This window comes from Colletotrichum abscissum (genome assembly GCF_030869225.1).
Source record: "Colletotrichum abscissum strain IMI 504890 chromosome Unknown Scaffold_5.1, whole genome shotgun sequence".
Classification (NCBI taxonomy): domain Eukaryota; kingdom Fungi; phylum Ascomycota; class Sordariomycetes; order Glomerellales; family Glomerellaceae; genus Colletotrichum; species Colletotrichum abscissum.
In genome coordinates, this window is record NW_026850431.1 from 421,323 (window position 1) to 436,100 (window position 14,778).

A 14,778-nucleotide genomic window follows, 5' to 3' on the forward strand; every position below is an offset into this window, starting at 1 on the left:
ACAACTTTAATCCGAGTCCTTAGTTGAAATGCTGGCAATAATCGTTCTTGGTGAGGAAGATACCCACCTTTGACTAAATACCGAGGATTAATCGTACACATCTGTTACCTTCGATTACGTCTTTGAACATCACAGTAGCGTAGATGTAAAGATAGTTCACCAATAATGTTTCTTCTATTGAGTATTTTGAACCCCTCAAAGCCGTCTGAGCTTGCCCTGCAGTCGCCCGACCGAGGGTACTATGATGAAAAGAATACACATCGAATATTATTCGCCATGCTACCTAGAAGACCCACCCTAGAACAAAAAGAGAGCCTAGAAATGCTGTCCCAGACGTCGTCTCACCGGGAACGACCTCCGTCTCATGATCTCAGACCTCTTCTGCTCCACCGGCTTCTGCTGCGCGGCAAAGTTGGTCATCATCTCCCACGTGGCCATGACGCCACCGTTCTTCTTCGACTCGGCCATGGCCATGAGGTCAGCCATCTTCATCTCGAAACCTTGTCCCATGGGGAAAGGGGCAGCGGCCGGAGGAGCCGCAGGCTCTTGTCTGCGTGCAGGGCGGCCAGGTGCGCCGGCGGGCTTCGGGGCATTGGCAGGTCTGGGAACGCCTGCGGGTGCGATTCCGGGCTGGGCTTGTCCAGGCTGGGCACCGGTGATGCCGCCGCCTCCCTGTTGAGGGGCAGGCTGAACAAGACCTCCTCCACCCTGCTGAGGCCGAGGCTGGCCCTGCTGGGGCTGCTGGCCGGGCTGAGCGCCTTGCTGAGGTGCGGGCTGAGGCTGGGTGCCAACGGGAGTGCCGGCAACCATCATGGTAAGGATAAACTCGCCGTCAATCTGGTTGACAGGAACGGCAATACGAGCGTTCTCTCTGTCAAGGAGGACCTGGGCGTTGATCGGGCTGAAGGTTTGAGCCAAAAGGAGCTGGGTCGCGGCCGGGATCGCGGGACCGACGGGCTGCGGCTGCTGACCGTTTTGAGGCTGGTTCTGCGAGTTTCCTCCGTTGTTGTTTCCATTGTTTCCATTGTTGCCGTTGTTGCCATTGTTTCCGTTGTTGGGTCCAACGGCGGGAGCGGCACCGGCGGCAGCTCCAGCACCATTGCCAGATGTGTTGCCGTTGCCGTTGCCGTTGCCGTTGCCCGTCGCGGGAGGCTGCTCAGTCGCAGTGCCGTTGTTGGCTTCCTGACGCTTGAAACGAGGGGCCTGCAGACCACCAGTCGCACCGCCGGGGTTCTGGAGAACCGGGCGTTGGGCAATTCCGAGCGTGATGGAGGACTGGGGCTGGGCACCTGCGCGCATGGCCATCGCCATGAGTCGATCAACGTTGACTAATGTTTCATATTCCGGTCAGTGCCGAGTTCAACAATGAGACAAAGCTTAATTTGCAAGAAAAAAGACTTACGCGGCATCTGGACAACGGCAGTCATGCTGTTGAGGCTGGGAACAACACCAGCCAAGTTGCTGGTGACGAGATAGCGGTAGTTGTCTGTCACTATGTGTTAGCGGGTTGCCATCCAAATAAGCGTGGGCTTTGGGGTAAGTTAGGCCACTCACTAATGGACATGATGCCGTTGGTGACCATGTCAGTGCTAATGCCGTTGACGACATCCGTGCGGATGCTCATGGGCTGGCTAGCTCTGATGGACATGCGGAAACCGTCGTTGAATTCAGCCTCTTGGATGCCAGATCCAGCGATGTTGACGGGCGTGCCGAAGGGAGTCAAAGAGACACCGAGTTCGCTCGTTTGGCGGCCGACCGCGACGTACTCTCCATCGATCTGGTTCAGCTTGACCATACGGACGGTGGCGTCGGTGATGTTGACGCTCTTGGCTCCCTCCATGATGATCCACGCCTGACGGTCCCTCGAAAGCATCGCCACGAAGGTGTTGTCGGCTGTGACACCTGCCTGCGACAGCATGTTCTGGTCAATGGGCAACTCAATCTGGGCGCCCACTAGGTCGGTGGCTCCATTAGTTTGAATAGTGAAGGAGTTGCGCGAGAGTTGAACGAAAGGCTGTCCCGTTGAACCGACGACATGGCTTGCCGGGAGAGGGTTGGGGTTCTGATTGACGATGACTTGGCGTTGCGTCTGCGAGAATGTCTCAATCTTGGAGTTGTCGGGGAACACTAAGCTGTTCAGTTGCATCTAAGATGTTGTGTTAGTATATGTGTACGACAGTGAAGCGAAGATGCCTTGACCATCTTCCTCTTGTGAGGCGAGCCAGACATGATGAAGACCAAGGGCCGGTGTGTGCCAAGAGGCTAGTGACTTACATCCCCATTCAGGTTGATGACCTGATTGAATTGAGCAGATTGAATCTGAGCCGCGACCAAGCCAGCAAACAGGAAAGAAAGATGTGAAAACTTCATGAGCGTCATTATGATTAACGAGGGTCAACCACCGGGGTTGTTTAAGCGCACGAAAAGGAAAAAGGAGGATGACTAGGGAAGGAGAGACACCGTTACTAAACCCACGGGTCCTAGGGGGAAGATGTTTGTATAGCAGCACGACCAACTCGAGGGATCATCAGCATTCAGACGAGGGTCAAGTAAGCTTAATCTCCTCGGGAGGAGAAGCGCGGCTGGGTCTTGGATATATGGCAAGGTACAGAGTCGACAGACCCATGGCAATGATGACCTGCCATGCCACATGGCGGACGGCCGGCATGGAATTTGATCGGGTGGTCGGACGTCTAGAGGCAGCGCCCAGCCGAAGAGGAGCTCCATCCTCCAATCGCATGAGTTGTCTGGCGTCGGCTGTGCAAGAGAGATCGCTGCAGACGCCGCTCCCATCCTCTTCCGGCCGCACAATCTGTTGATGCTGATGCGCCCCTGGAAGGAAAGTAGGTGTAAGGGGGCATCGGGCTTAATCATCGGACCAGCACGCTTCCGACCAACATGGCCTGTCTGGGTGCCTGGCCTGACTGTGCCAGTCTTTGCCAGTTCTCTTTGCAGCAGGCCAGGAGGAAACACAAGGAGGGAGAGTCAAGGAGGGACACAGATCCGCGCCGAGGGATGGGGGATGGGAGCATTCTTCGTCCGGTCACGAGTGGGAGGATGGAGAGGGGCAAAGAGGCTCAAGGCAGGGCTTCGTCGGTTTCGGTTGGTGTGAGACGAGTTTCGTCGTTTCGAGCCCGGCCGTGTTGGGTTTCATCAGATGAGGCCGGGCGGACAGAGAGGCAAACGTGTGACTATGCAGGAATTCATTGCTTACCTCACCCATATCGCTATCTAAAGTCGAGCACCTCCCGGTCTTCCTGGAGAAACAAGGTGGCATTACCAGAGGGGGCGAAGATCATAATAATGACGGATCCCTGGGTCCCGACTCTCCCGTTTGGATCTTCTTTGCCAAGTCCAAGTGGGGATGATTTTCGTTTCGTAGCGGCTGATGTGCAACTTGGGAAAATGCTTGGCGAATGCTTGACCTCGCGCGGCTCTGCAGCTGAACTTCTGCATGTTCTGACCTTTTGCTGTGTCTATGTGTTCATGTTCCCATCCCGCTTAGTACGACTCAGCTATAGGCTGAGGTAGCCCTCCTCTTAGACTCTACCCTCTTTCTCTCTCCCACATTCCTGTCGCCCACCCCATTCCTCTTGAGTCCTTGACACTACACCTTCAGTTTGTCCACACACTTTCTCTGACTTGGTGACATGACCCATGCGCTCTGCCTTGTTGCTTCTGGAAGATTGCCTGTCGTCATCACCAATTCGCTATCGTATCCATAGCATGAGATTATTGGCGGCTCGCCTTCTCGTGCAAGTTTGACTGGGCGTATGATTGAGCAGTTCCACGCTAGCGGGCTGTCTGTGCTGATTTACACGGTCACATCAGAGGCGATCATGATTATGGGGGACCATTCCCTCGGAGTGGCCTTGGGGCTAGACAGCCTCCATTCTCTGCATTCCATCAGAAAACTAGTCATCGCCTCAGAATGATACAGCCGGCGGGCAGACACTACAATGCTGAAATACAATGACGGGTTCAAGAATCGCCCGACTCGCCATCAAATGTACTTCAATGGCCATTGGGGAGGGATCTTGCTGGTTGACGCCACAACCATCTGGACTCTACGAGACAGATGACAGAAGACTTGTTCTTCTCTCTCCATCTCTGCACTAGCGACGACGGAGATGCCAGATAGTGTTGACTCGGTCAGTCTAACCTGGTTCTCTACCCAATAACCCGAGACGACTTGCCCTTCTCGACTCGACTAGGCGGCACGCACCACCTTTTCTAAGGCGGACCAAATCTCCGACTTGGCGTTTGTATGCAGGCACCAAGCAGCGTTACCACGAGGTCCCCTGCTGAGTCGAGCAGAGTCTCATGAAGACGAATCCTTGCTCACCTGCCCAACACCAGACTTCATTCAAACCCCAGGTCGCCCCAGCTCACCCCAATTTCCTCAAACCACTTTGACCCCTTTCGTCTGCTCGATATCGTCTGTTCCCACTTCTCCCACATTGGCCCCCCCTGCTGTCTTTTCTTAGAACTACATATCCTTAGCTAATGGTTGTTCGTTGCTTAAACACTCCTCCCTGCCATTCTCGTCTTGGCGTTGCAACACATTGTTCTTGGCCGCGACATCTGGAGTGCTTCGAACGCAACCATCACGACTCCCCAAGCGTTGATGCGCCTGATCTCTCTTCTACCCCTCACCCTTGACATCTTTCAGACCAATATCTTTTTCATCCAAGAAGCAATCACTTTGTTCCGTCTTCAACCACCAACCTACTTCTTGTGGAGATTTGATATAAGCCCTTCCACCGTCCTGTTCATCTGCACACGTTTCCGGGCCGGTGAACTCTTTCCGATCTCAGTCGTGTTTTCTTTACTCCATCTCACCTAATCAACTTTCTCTTTCTGTCATCGAAGTGGTCGGACGCCTTTGGAAGGCCCACCATTCAATCACTCTCCTTTAGGACCATCTCGCCTAATCATACACGCTCGCCACCTCTTCTTTTCGCGACGCCTATCTCTTATTTCCCTTTACACTACTTGTGTGTTGTTTCTTGTTCGGTCCACTCGAGCTAGTCTTTAGTTTCTACGACATCCAAACAACACCGCCATAATGCAGTACTCCTTCGTTCACGTCTTTGTCTTTTCGTACCTGACTGCTCTCGGTCTCGCCCTCCCAGCTGCCAGCCCGGCGCAAGGCAACTCGTTGGGCAGCCACCGGTTCCTCGCGCGAGGTGTCAGACGTCTGGACACTCGGGCTCCTCAGCAGGACCAACAAGCTGGCGCCAGCCAAGGCGCGAACAACACCGCCAACACTGGCGGCGCCGGACGCAATGGCGTCAGCGATGCTCAGGTCATGAACGCCGTCATGTCCTGGATGCAGGATACCGCAAAGGTCACCAAGTTCCTCAACACCGCCACCTCCTTCACCGGCGCCGAGTTCACCAAGCAAGCCACTATTGCGCTCAACGCCGAGATCGACGAGCTCAACCACAAGATGGTTCTCGACGCCGCCTTCCAGGGAACGGACATGGTCACGCAAGCCAACAACGTGCTCGACACGCAGGGTAACTTCCAGCAGGTTGTCGATACTCTTCAGAGCATGGTCACCAACGGTCCGGACACCGCGCAAAGGGATGTCAACTCCATCAACCAGAATCGTTGTGTCAATGTCCTTCCCAACATCGACATGTACTTTGCTGCCGCTGGCGCACCCAACATCCAGTCCGTTCGTCCCACGGGATGTTTGGAAGTTGAGGGAGCCAACGTCACTCCCTCGGTTCCGCCACCAGCGGGCGGTGCTCCCGCTGCACCTGCGGCGACCACCCCGCCAAAGGCCGGCAACGGTAATGCCAATGGAAATGGAAACGCCAATAACAACCAGAACCAGGGCAACAACAACCAGAACCAAGGGAACAACAACCAAAATCAGGGCAACGGCAACCAAAATCAGAATCAAGGAAATGGCAACCAGAACCAGGGAAACGGAAATCAGAACCAGGGTAACGACAACCAAAACCAGGGCAATGATAACCAGAACCAAGGCAACCAGAACCAGAATCAGGGCAACAATGGTGGCCGGAACGGTGGTCAGGATATTGGCAAGGGAGTTGGCAACAACGGCAACACCAACACCAATACCAACACGAACACCAACCAGAACCAGGGCAACAACAACAACAACCGTCCCCAGAATCAGAATCAGGGCAATCGCAACGGTAATGGAAATGCGAACACCAACACTAATACCAACACGAACACCAACAACCAGGGCAACAACGGAGCTCCGAACAGCAACCAGAACAACGCCAGCACTGGCCTTCAGCCTGCTACTCTTGGTTCTGGCAACGCCAACGCGAACAACGGCAACAAGAACCAAGGCCAGAAGCAGCCTCAGCAGCAATCACAGCAGGCGCAAAGCCAAGGCGGTTCGTCCCTCAAGCCCGCAACGCTGGGCTCGCCAAGCCCTGCTGGCAACTAAACGCCACACGATCTTGCCACGAGGGGTCACCTACCTCCCCTCATTTTCCCCATAGGTGGCCGCGCGCAAAAGTTCGAGACCCCAATACGATAAGCGCCCACTTTTCGCTGGGCGGATTTGACCGAAGAGGGGGTGACACTAGTATGAATCCCGACATCTGCGACCAAAGTCTGATGTTGGTGACGGAAAGCTTGAGGCGACACGTGTGGTGGGCCCTACGGAGCTGGGTGTAAGTGGTGTATCTTCTGCTTCTTCTTCTTCATCTCTGTGTTAGTCATGTGTTTATCAGGGGGGGGAGGGGGGTAGCCTTTTGCGACGGTGTGGGTGGGAAAGCAGGGAAAGGGTCCCTCGGTGCTTGGTGCTATTTGGTATTAGTTTGAAGGCCTGCTTAAAACGTTGGTCAAAAAATCTGTTCTCTGTAACATATCATCCCGTTCTTCTTACAAAGCACTAGAGCATGGAATCTTCTTCTTGTTAATCACGTTGTTGTACAAACCCTGTCAATTGTTGCTTGGAACGAATCACACCCTTGTAAATAATTGGAAAATCCTACAGACTCTGTGCTCGAAACTGATGCAAAAGCTGGCCCCATCCTTGGAATGTTTAGAATATCGTGAAACGAAACGTCAAATTGTGCCCCTTGGGATCCAGGGGTCCTGCATGTAGGATGTCGCGCAGTTGAGCCGCTTGGATCGCTCGGCCGAATCCGCCAGTCCCCATTTGCAGATCATCCCCCACGTCGCGCTCCGGAAGTTGCGATTGGCTCCCTCGTCTAGGCCGGGGTCGCCTTCCACAGTTTCGGGACGAGGGTATGGGAACCATGTTCAAATCCAGCATCAATAATACGCGAGGTTCGAGTGAGCCTCAAAGGGCTGAAGTCTATTGTCTGTGCTTCAACCCTTCTAGCGCCCGAAATCGCGAGGAGAGGGCAGACGATGTGGTGCTGCGCTCAGCCTCGATATCTTTCCTCTTAGATACACTCCTGTGGCTTCTACGATTCTGTGGCCAGAAGAGGCCCAGTGCGCTTGAGAATCTGTCATGACAAACCTTTTCGTACTCGACCACGTGAGAGAGGTAGTCCTAACATGAATGATGACCAAAGGTTGAGACCAGATAGAATCCTGTCGAGAAAGCAAATGCTCAGACCGTCCCGGTCTCGCTTTCAATCTCGTACCTGATCCGACCTTTTTGCTCAACTTCCATCTCCTGACTGTCGTTCGAGCCCCTCTATCCGCGATGTAACAACCAGGTGCTACGATACCATGATCACGGCGGGCAGCAAACACCAGACTCTATCAAACATCAATTCCCGAGGGGGCTAGGTCGATTGAGTCGGATCTCTCCCTTCGAACCCCGATCTTAGTCATTCCTCCGCTGCCGATCGGTAGCATTTCAATCCCCCCCTGTTAGGTCGAAACGGGTAACCCTGACCCTGTTTCGTTGTGTACGGCGTAAGGGTGTAAGGCGATTGGCCACATCAGCGCCTGAGACAGGGAGCAAGCGAACGCATGATGCTGTTCTTACAGTTAACGATGAAATTCGTCAGTTCGCTACCCGGGCCGACAATATTCTTCTTGGGGGCTCCATTGGGCGAATGCCCAGTTTATCTTGGCATGTCTCTGTATGCGTGGAGCTATCGTCTTTGCGGGACGTTCTCCGTCAGACGAGACGTTGGACTCGCGAAGCCGTCATGTCATCTCGTCGGCTATGATGTTGCATCCCACGCATCCGTAATGTTGTGGACCCTTCGGCCCCCGAATACAGTAGAAACCTCTAACGGCGATCACGTCCTTTTCCGTTTCGATGATCACCCACGGTCCATGAAGCCTATCTCGGAGATCTCAGGGTTACTATGAGCTTAAGCGATGGGGCCTGATTAGGGTTGTGTGTTTACGGTGGACGGACTTAATGAATATCGAGTATGGCATGGATAGTCAAATCCCCCGGATCAGCATTGATCTGAGCTTGCTGGAACATTACAGTGCAACTTCTGTGAGACCTACTGCAACTCATGCTTTCTGAAATGATCTGCAACTGTAGACAATGACTTCAAATCTCGGGATAACAGTGAGCCGCACTCACAGCTGTTTTCTGCCAGCCAAAAACATCATCACGAGGCCACGTAGCAGATATGAAGCGTCGCTTTTCAAAACCTGGCTGTTACAATGCCTCTCGGGGCCACCTACGATACGTTATCAAACATAATATCCAGGAAGGCATTCTTTCTTTCTGTAACAAAACACATTTTTTGATGTCTGAGGCAGCCTCTTTAACGAATTTGCTACAATCAAGCAGTCGATGTCACGATTTGCGGCTATAGCCTTGCTTTTCGTACAGTAGAATGTTGGAAGCGATCATAACATATCATTTGAATGATCGTAGCACAACTCATTCGAATAGTCGAGCACTTGGATCTTATTCTTTGGATATCTCCACTCTTTTGCCTGTTTTTGGCAATATTTTCAAACAGGATAGAATTGATAGTACTTTTCGATGCAAACAACAATGATACTCGACATTCCACAGTGGAAAGTCTTAGGGAATCATTACCGGTCCGCAACGATGAGATACGTTTCTCTATCTTATTATCTTTAATTTCAGCTTCTCCATGGCAGATTAAGTTACGCACAAGCTGTAGCATTATGTCACTGTAAAGGTTATGTTCATTAATCGTCGCCGTCAGGTGAATAGCAGTCTTGGCAACAAAAAGTCTCTTCAATCTGCAGTCTAACTTTCGGGTTGCTCAAGTTAGCATCATGAAGCCAGCAGGATCATTTAGTGTAGTACCTTAGAATATTGATCCGAGTTACTAGACCACCGACCTTTATCAAGTCGGTGCTACCATGTCCAAGACTTTTCCAATTTTTCAAGATAGCAATTTCATCTCGAGCTTGAATTGTTCAAGACCGATAAAGAAGACAGCGATAGACAGCTGTGTTTGGCGGTCGAAACTTTCTGGAAACCTTGCTCTACCACGAGCTGCTAGGACACCCAGCATGACTAAGTGGTCTTCGCAGATGGTATCACCGACATCATGTTAGTCTTACAGTTCCTTGCAAAAGTGGCAATCTATTTCTCACTGTCAACACTCTCATGCTTGTACTTCGAGTACCGATTCTTGAATTCTGTTTCCATGTACAGAAATGTCTTTGCTAAGTTTCCGCTCTTGTTTTACACAAGCTAGTGAAAGCGCCGTGTCATGGAAACTTCTTTCGGTACAGGCACTGTCATGAAAGTCCAAGTTCAGACGAAATGCCTCGATACACTTTTCCTACACAATTTTTACTCGAATTGGCCATCAGATATGCTTTGGAAATCATCTGCCCTCTCAAAAAGCTGATGTTCTTCTGCTTTTCTTGATATCATGTGAGCATTTCAACTGTCCTTCACTTCTACTTGAGGCTTAGCCAGGTGGGGCTACAAGTGGCTGTGCAGGGGTGCCGAGAATGACCAAAGAGGAAATGTGATGACTTCACTGAAACACGCGTCCAACTCTCAGCTGGGTGCCTGATCTCTCCCTGAAAAGGCCGGCCTTGAGTCCTTGACACCTGTCAGTCGACCCAGACTAAGTTTTCCGAGAGGCTGTCTAGGGCATATGAAGGCGAAAGCTTTTCGTCCCAGTGTACGAGAATTCGAAAAATGGCAGACACTAGCAGGTTCCACTGTTTCATCAGTCATTCGAACACTCTTGCACCGGCAGCGTCAACGGCACTTGAGCCGCTGGCCGGACACAGCACGGGGTACGTGGTGCCACACTTGCGAGCAACGGAGTCTTCTTTGAACATTCTAGGCTAACTTTCTATAGAAATTCGAAGTAAGCGTTGCTGATCCTAATGAGATCTTTGCACAGAGTTTCGCTCACAGTCACAGACAGGATGCCCATCTGGCAGGGCGTCGGGTCCGCCGAACACGCCAAAGACATCGGATGAGTGAGAGTCGCGATGCCGGCCAGCAAAGACACCTAGACCAGGCAACGCAACCACCTGAAAAACTGCCATCATCGCTTGACTGGGACATTGACGGAACTCTCATTGAGAAATGCATGTTCCATCACGTCCGTCGGGTTACCATTCCTGGATTTCAAAACCTAGCGCTAATGACCAAGCTTTGGAACAACTACATCATACCGCTGGGCTACTATTCACACTCAGTTAAACATGCTTTGGTAGGGCTCGGTCTATCGCACAGAGCTTTCCTTGATGGTTATTCGCATGCGAGCAAGGTTACGGAAGATCAAGACTTTGCAAGTCTGGCCATGTCGTACTATGGCAGAGCTCTCAAGTCGACACTGGCGGACAGGGAGAAGAATCTATCTACTACGTCCATCAGAATTTCCCTCGTCTCTTGCCTCGTCTTTGTTTGTTTCGAGGTAATAGAAGGGCGGTATGACAAAGCAATACAGCACCTACGGGGTGGCTGTAGGATCCTCGGCTCCATTCGAGAGGCAGTAGAGAGTCTTGAGATGAACGGCGCTGAAGCCTTGTCCCCTTCACAATTATGTCTGGCCGAGACCGCCAGGAAATACTTTGATCAGCTCTCTGACATCGCCGTCATGTTCTCCTGCATTGGGATCGATACAGCCTATTTGCTCGAGGCAGAAATCACCCCTGATCTAGACTTCTTCTTACGGCCTCCAGCTGTACCTGAGGCATCTGGGCATGATCCCTTCAAGACCTTGGACGAGGCACGACTCGAAATCCACCGTGTTGAAAAGGCATTAGGCTCTATCATAGGCTTCAACTTTCGCCAGCCTCCACCACGTTCTTGGGCCTCTGTCCTGGATCTACCTGGCGACATGTCGCCCTTCGAAGATGAGATATTCGACGCTTGGATGAAAGCACGGCATCGCCTGGATACATGGAGCTCCAGAATTGATATGAGCATCGAGATATGGCAGTCTGATCCGTCGTTTTCTCCAGAGGCTTTGAAGGAGGCGCAAATATTGACGTTTATCCAAAATGATTGGAAGATGATCATCAAGCAGTGCGAAACTTCCACCATTGAAACGATAGCTCCAGCTATCTGGAGAAGTATGCTCGACAGGGCTGAGGCCTTTTGTCCGTCCGGGGAAGGAAATTCACAACAGCTGCCGCACTTTGCTCTAGCTGCAGATACGATCCCGCCGCTAGTGGTGGTTGCCACCTTTTCGCAAGACCCCGATGTACAGTCGAGGGCTATTTCGCTGCTCTATTCTATGAAGCGAAGGGAAGGTATGTGGGATAGCCGCGAAATTGCCAGCATTTTGGAGTCGATCAACGCAGTTCGGGAGAGCGATCTTTGGGACAAGGAATATGAGACAGCTTCGCTTCCGACCTTGGCAGAGAAGGTGCTATCTCGGCATCTCTGTCGTAGAGACGAGCAGATGCCGCTGGCTACGTTGATGAAACAAGGATTCGCGTGAGCATAGGCATGTTACTACAAGAAGAGCATTTTCGACGTTTACAATGCCGTTGCGATATGTTACCCATGTTCGATGCAACAGGGCTTCTGTCGGGAGGGTGTTCCGGTTCCACGGCCACGGGTTTCGCTCTGTTCCCTGGAAGATGGTGGAATTCTGGATCTCTACGTGCATTTTTCGATTCGCCCGCGTAGGTGCAAGACCATGCAATAGATCGCATTTGATATGTTACCATGTCTATGGTTGCAAATAACAACGACCGCTGGAATATCTGAACGTTGCGAACAGAAAAGCTGCTAAAGACTTAGCGCAAAGCATGTTAAAGAGCCCCGAAGATCGGAGTGAGTTAAAGCGACGGACGATCATGATATGAGCTTCTATCACGACCCTTGCTTATCTCTGCATCCCCACAATGACCATCGCCCCTGATTGAGGAATGTTGGAGCAGCATTCACCTGCATTTCAGCAATCCAATTGACTGATGAAGGCTGATGAAGAGACAGAGGAGCCAGGTGGAAGAAAGCGGCCACAAGTTTACCAGAGTAAGCAAACACAACGTATCAATCAAAGTCTCTGAAGTCGTTCAGCTTCCGCGACCCACGGCAGATGCCATCTAGTCAACACTGCACAGAAGCCCGGCCGATTCGCCGGAGATGCCGTACCGCTTCTTCCGTCCTTTCGGCACTCTTCATTTCCTAGTGCCGAAGTCTTTCCCCGCCCACGAACCGGCTAAACTTCCAAAGTTGGAGATTTGGAGAGATGTAACGTCGCTATTCATAAACACCCAAGTCGGAGAGCCCCTCACCCTGCGCGTTCCCCTCATTACCGTCCATGATAGCTTCCTGATCAGGGTCATGACGACGCTAATCACCCAGCGGCGATGGCACGTCAGGCCATTGATAGCCCATCCGGCTGTGATCCACCCAATTGCATCTCCAAAGCAACAATCCAGTTGCGTACCATGACTGGGGGTCAATAGCTGACTTCCCCGCTCATATAAGTCCAATGGCTTCGAATCGTGAGCCAGACCAGCATGATGCTATTCGCAACACCTGGGTGAGAACGTTCACGACAGGATGATGTTCCGCAAGCTCATTCCGGCTATCGCGGCCTTGATCGCGGCACTCCCGCCGGTCAATGGTCAGGCCGTCCGCTTCAACAACCCGGAAGGGGTTGACATTTGGTGCGGAAAGGCGTATCGCGCAACGTGAGTCCCCTCTACCCGATTGCGTCAGCTTCAGCCGGTCAAGTGCTCACAAGGTTCAATCGCAGAAACTCTTCCTTTGACCCAGGTGGATGGTTCCCCGAGCCAGCCATCTCCAGCGTTCCCCTTCTGCGACTCAAGGTGCGACCGCGGCTGAGCATCTATCTTGAGACCGACTCTTCAGCAAACCTACTCATCGACGCCGCCGTTTCGAACCAGGTCGGCTCTCCGCTGCCCGTCGGCTATGGATCGAACTACACCAATTCGACATCCAAGCCGTTGACAGTTGAGATTTTGCTGGGAGAAGATGTCCTTGCGACCGAAGAAGTTGCGCTCGGATCTCGCGATAACGAAGTTGCTCTCCCGCTAGACTCGCTCACTCCGCGTATGGAGGCGTACAACATCACGATCCGAACAAAGTTGGACTCTTTGCATGTGTACGAAGGCTGGACCGAGTTTCCGTATCTTCCGTACCCCGAGGACTACGGTAGCGTGTCGCGTATCGATAACCTGTACGGCGGACTTCTCGCGCAACGAGGCAAGGATGCTGATTGGGACCTCATCTTCGCATACACCTACTACAGTAGGCACTTCCCCTCGCAACCAAATCCGTGCCTCTGACTGACTTGAACCAGCACAATGGACCTTGTACTGGAACGACAGCGTCGACACCCTCAACGAGTTCGCCGCCATGGGCTACAACGTAATCCACATTGTGCCCACAGGCAGCCTCGGCGAGATCCCCTTCCCCTGGGACGAATTCGAGCCCTACCTCCAGCGGGCCGACGAGCTGGGCCTCTACCTGCGCTACGACGTCCTATGGACCTGGCCGAACCTCACAAACATGGTCGACCAGGTCACCCGGCTGCGCACTCACCCGTCCATCCTGCTGTGGTACCAGAGCGACGAGGCCGACGGCAAGGCGAACCCGGCCAACTCCACGGGGATGGCGTACGAGCAGATCAAGGCGATTGACCCGTACCACCCGGTCTCCCTCGCGCTCAACTGCTGGGACTTTCACTACGCCGAGTACGGCGCCGGCGCGGATATCATCATGAGCGACGTTTACCCCGTCGCCATCAACGCGACGTTTTCGACAGTGTATGGCACCGAGTGTAATGCCACGTACGGGTGCTGCGGTTGCGACGACTGCGAGGGTAATTTTGAGGATATCTCTGTGCGACTGGACGAGTTCTACCGTAGAGATGAGATCCTGGGATGGCAGAAGACGCAGTGGTTTGCACCGCAGGCATTTGGCAACGAGACCTTTTGGGCGCGGTACCCGACCGCCGAGGAAGAGGTTGTCATGACGGTGTTGTCGGTCAACCACGGCGCAAAGGGCATCGTGATGTGGAATTACCCGGCCACGCCGGAGCTGGAGGGTATGACGAGCAAGTTGGCTGGTGTGTTTACTAACGAAGCTGCGGTAGAGTTCTTGCTTGGCACGGAGAGGACGCAGGATCTTGCTGTTGAGGGTGCGAAGAGGGTTGATGCGGCGGTGTGGGTTGATGAAGCGAAGAAGCAGGTGCTTGTCAGTGTAGTCAATCTGAGTTATGATGAGATTTCGGGCGAGATCAGAGTTGTTTTGCCGGATGGAGTGGAGGTTGGCGAGGTTGTTGAGGTGCTTTGGGGCGATGTTGCTTGGGAGATGGTTGATGGGAGTTTGGTTGCCACGGAAGGGTTGCTTGGCCTGCAGACTTCGGTGTTTATTACCGCTTTACTCTGAAAGAAGCAATCGAT

The 14,778-nt window shown here is 52.7% G+C and overlaps 4 protein-coding genes across 4 annotated transcripts; 3 read left to right on the forward strand and 1 right to left on the reverse strand.

Moving 5' to 3' along the window:
• Positions 1-315: 315 nt before the first annotated feature.
• On the reverse strand, positions 316-2,379 carry CABS01_02648 (uncharacterized protein; the record flags this gene model as incomplete). The annotated part of the gene is made up of 4 exons (XM_060536026.1): positions 316-1,328; positions 1,403-1,486; positions 1,555-2,146; positions 2,275-2,379. The coding sequence occupies 4 exons, from the start codon at positions 2,377-2,379 to the stop codon at positions 316-318; spliced, it is 1,794 nt and encodes a 597-aa protein (XP_060393938.1).
• Positions 2,380-5,068: 2,689 nt separating this feature from the next.
• CABS01_02649 (uncharacterized protein) lies at positions 5,069-6,436 on the forward strand (the record flags this gene model as incomplete). The annotated part of the gene is made up of 1 exon (XM_060536027.1): positions 5,069-6,436. One exon carries the CDS (start codon positions 5,069-5,071, stop codon positions 6,434-6,436), a length of 1,368 nt encoding a protein of 455 aa, XP_060393939.1.
• A 3,639-nt stretch (positions 6,437-10,075) lies between these two features.
• On the forward strand, positions 10,076-11,837 carry CABS01_02650 (C6 zinc finger protein; the record flags this gene model as incomplete). Its single annotated transcript, XM_060536028.1, has 3 exons — positions 10,076-10,176; positions 10,242-10,250; positions 10,307-11,837. 3 exons carry the CDS (start codon positions 10,076-10,078, stop codon positions 11,835-11,837), a joined length of 1,641 nt encoding a protein of 546 aa, XP_060393940.1.
• Positions 11,838-12,910: 1,073 nt separating this feature from the next.
• On the forward strand, positions 12,911-14,764 carry CABS01_02651 (uncharacterized protein; the record flags this gene model as incomplete). Its single annotated transcript, XM_060536029.1, has 3 exons — positions 12,911-13,041; positions 13,107-13,621; positions 13,674-14,764. The coding sequence occupies 3 exons, from the start codon at positions 12,911-12,913 to the stop codon at positions 14,762-14,764; spliced, it is 1,737 nt and encodes a 578-aa protein (XP_060393941.1).
• Between the last annotated feature and the right edge of the window lie 14 nt (positions 14,765-14,778).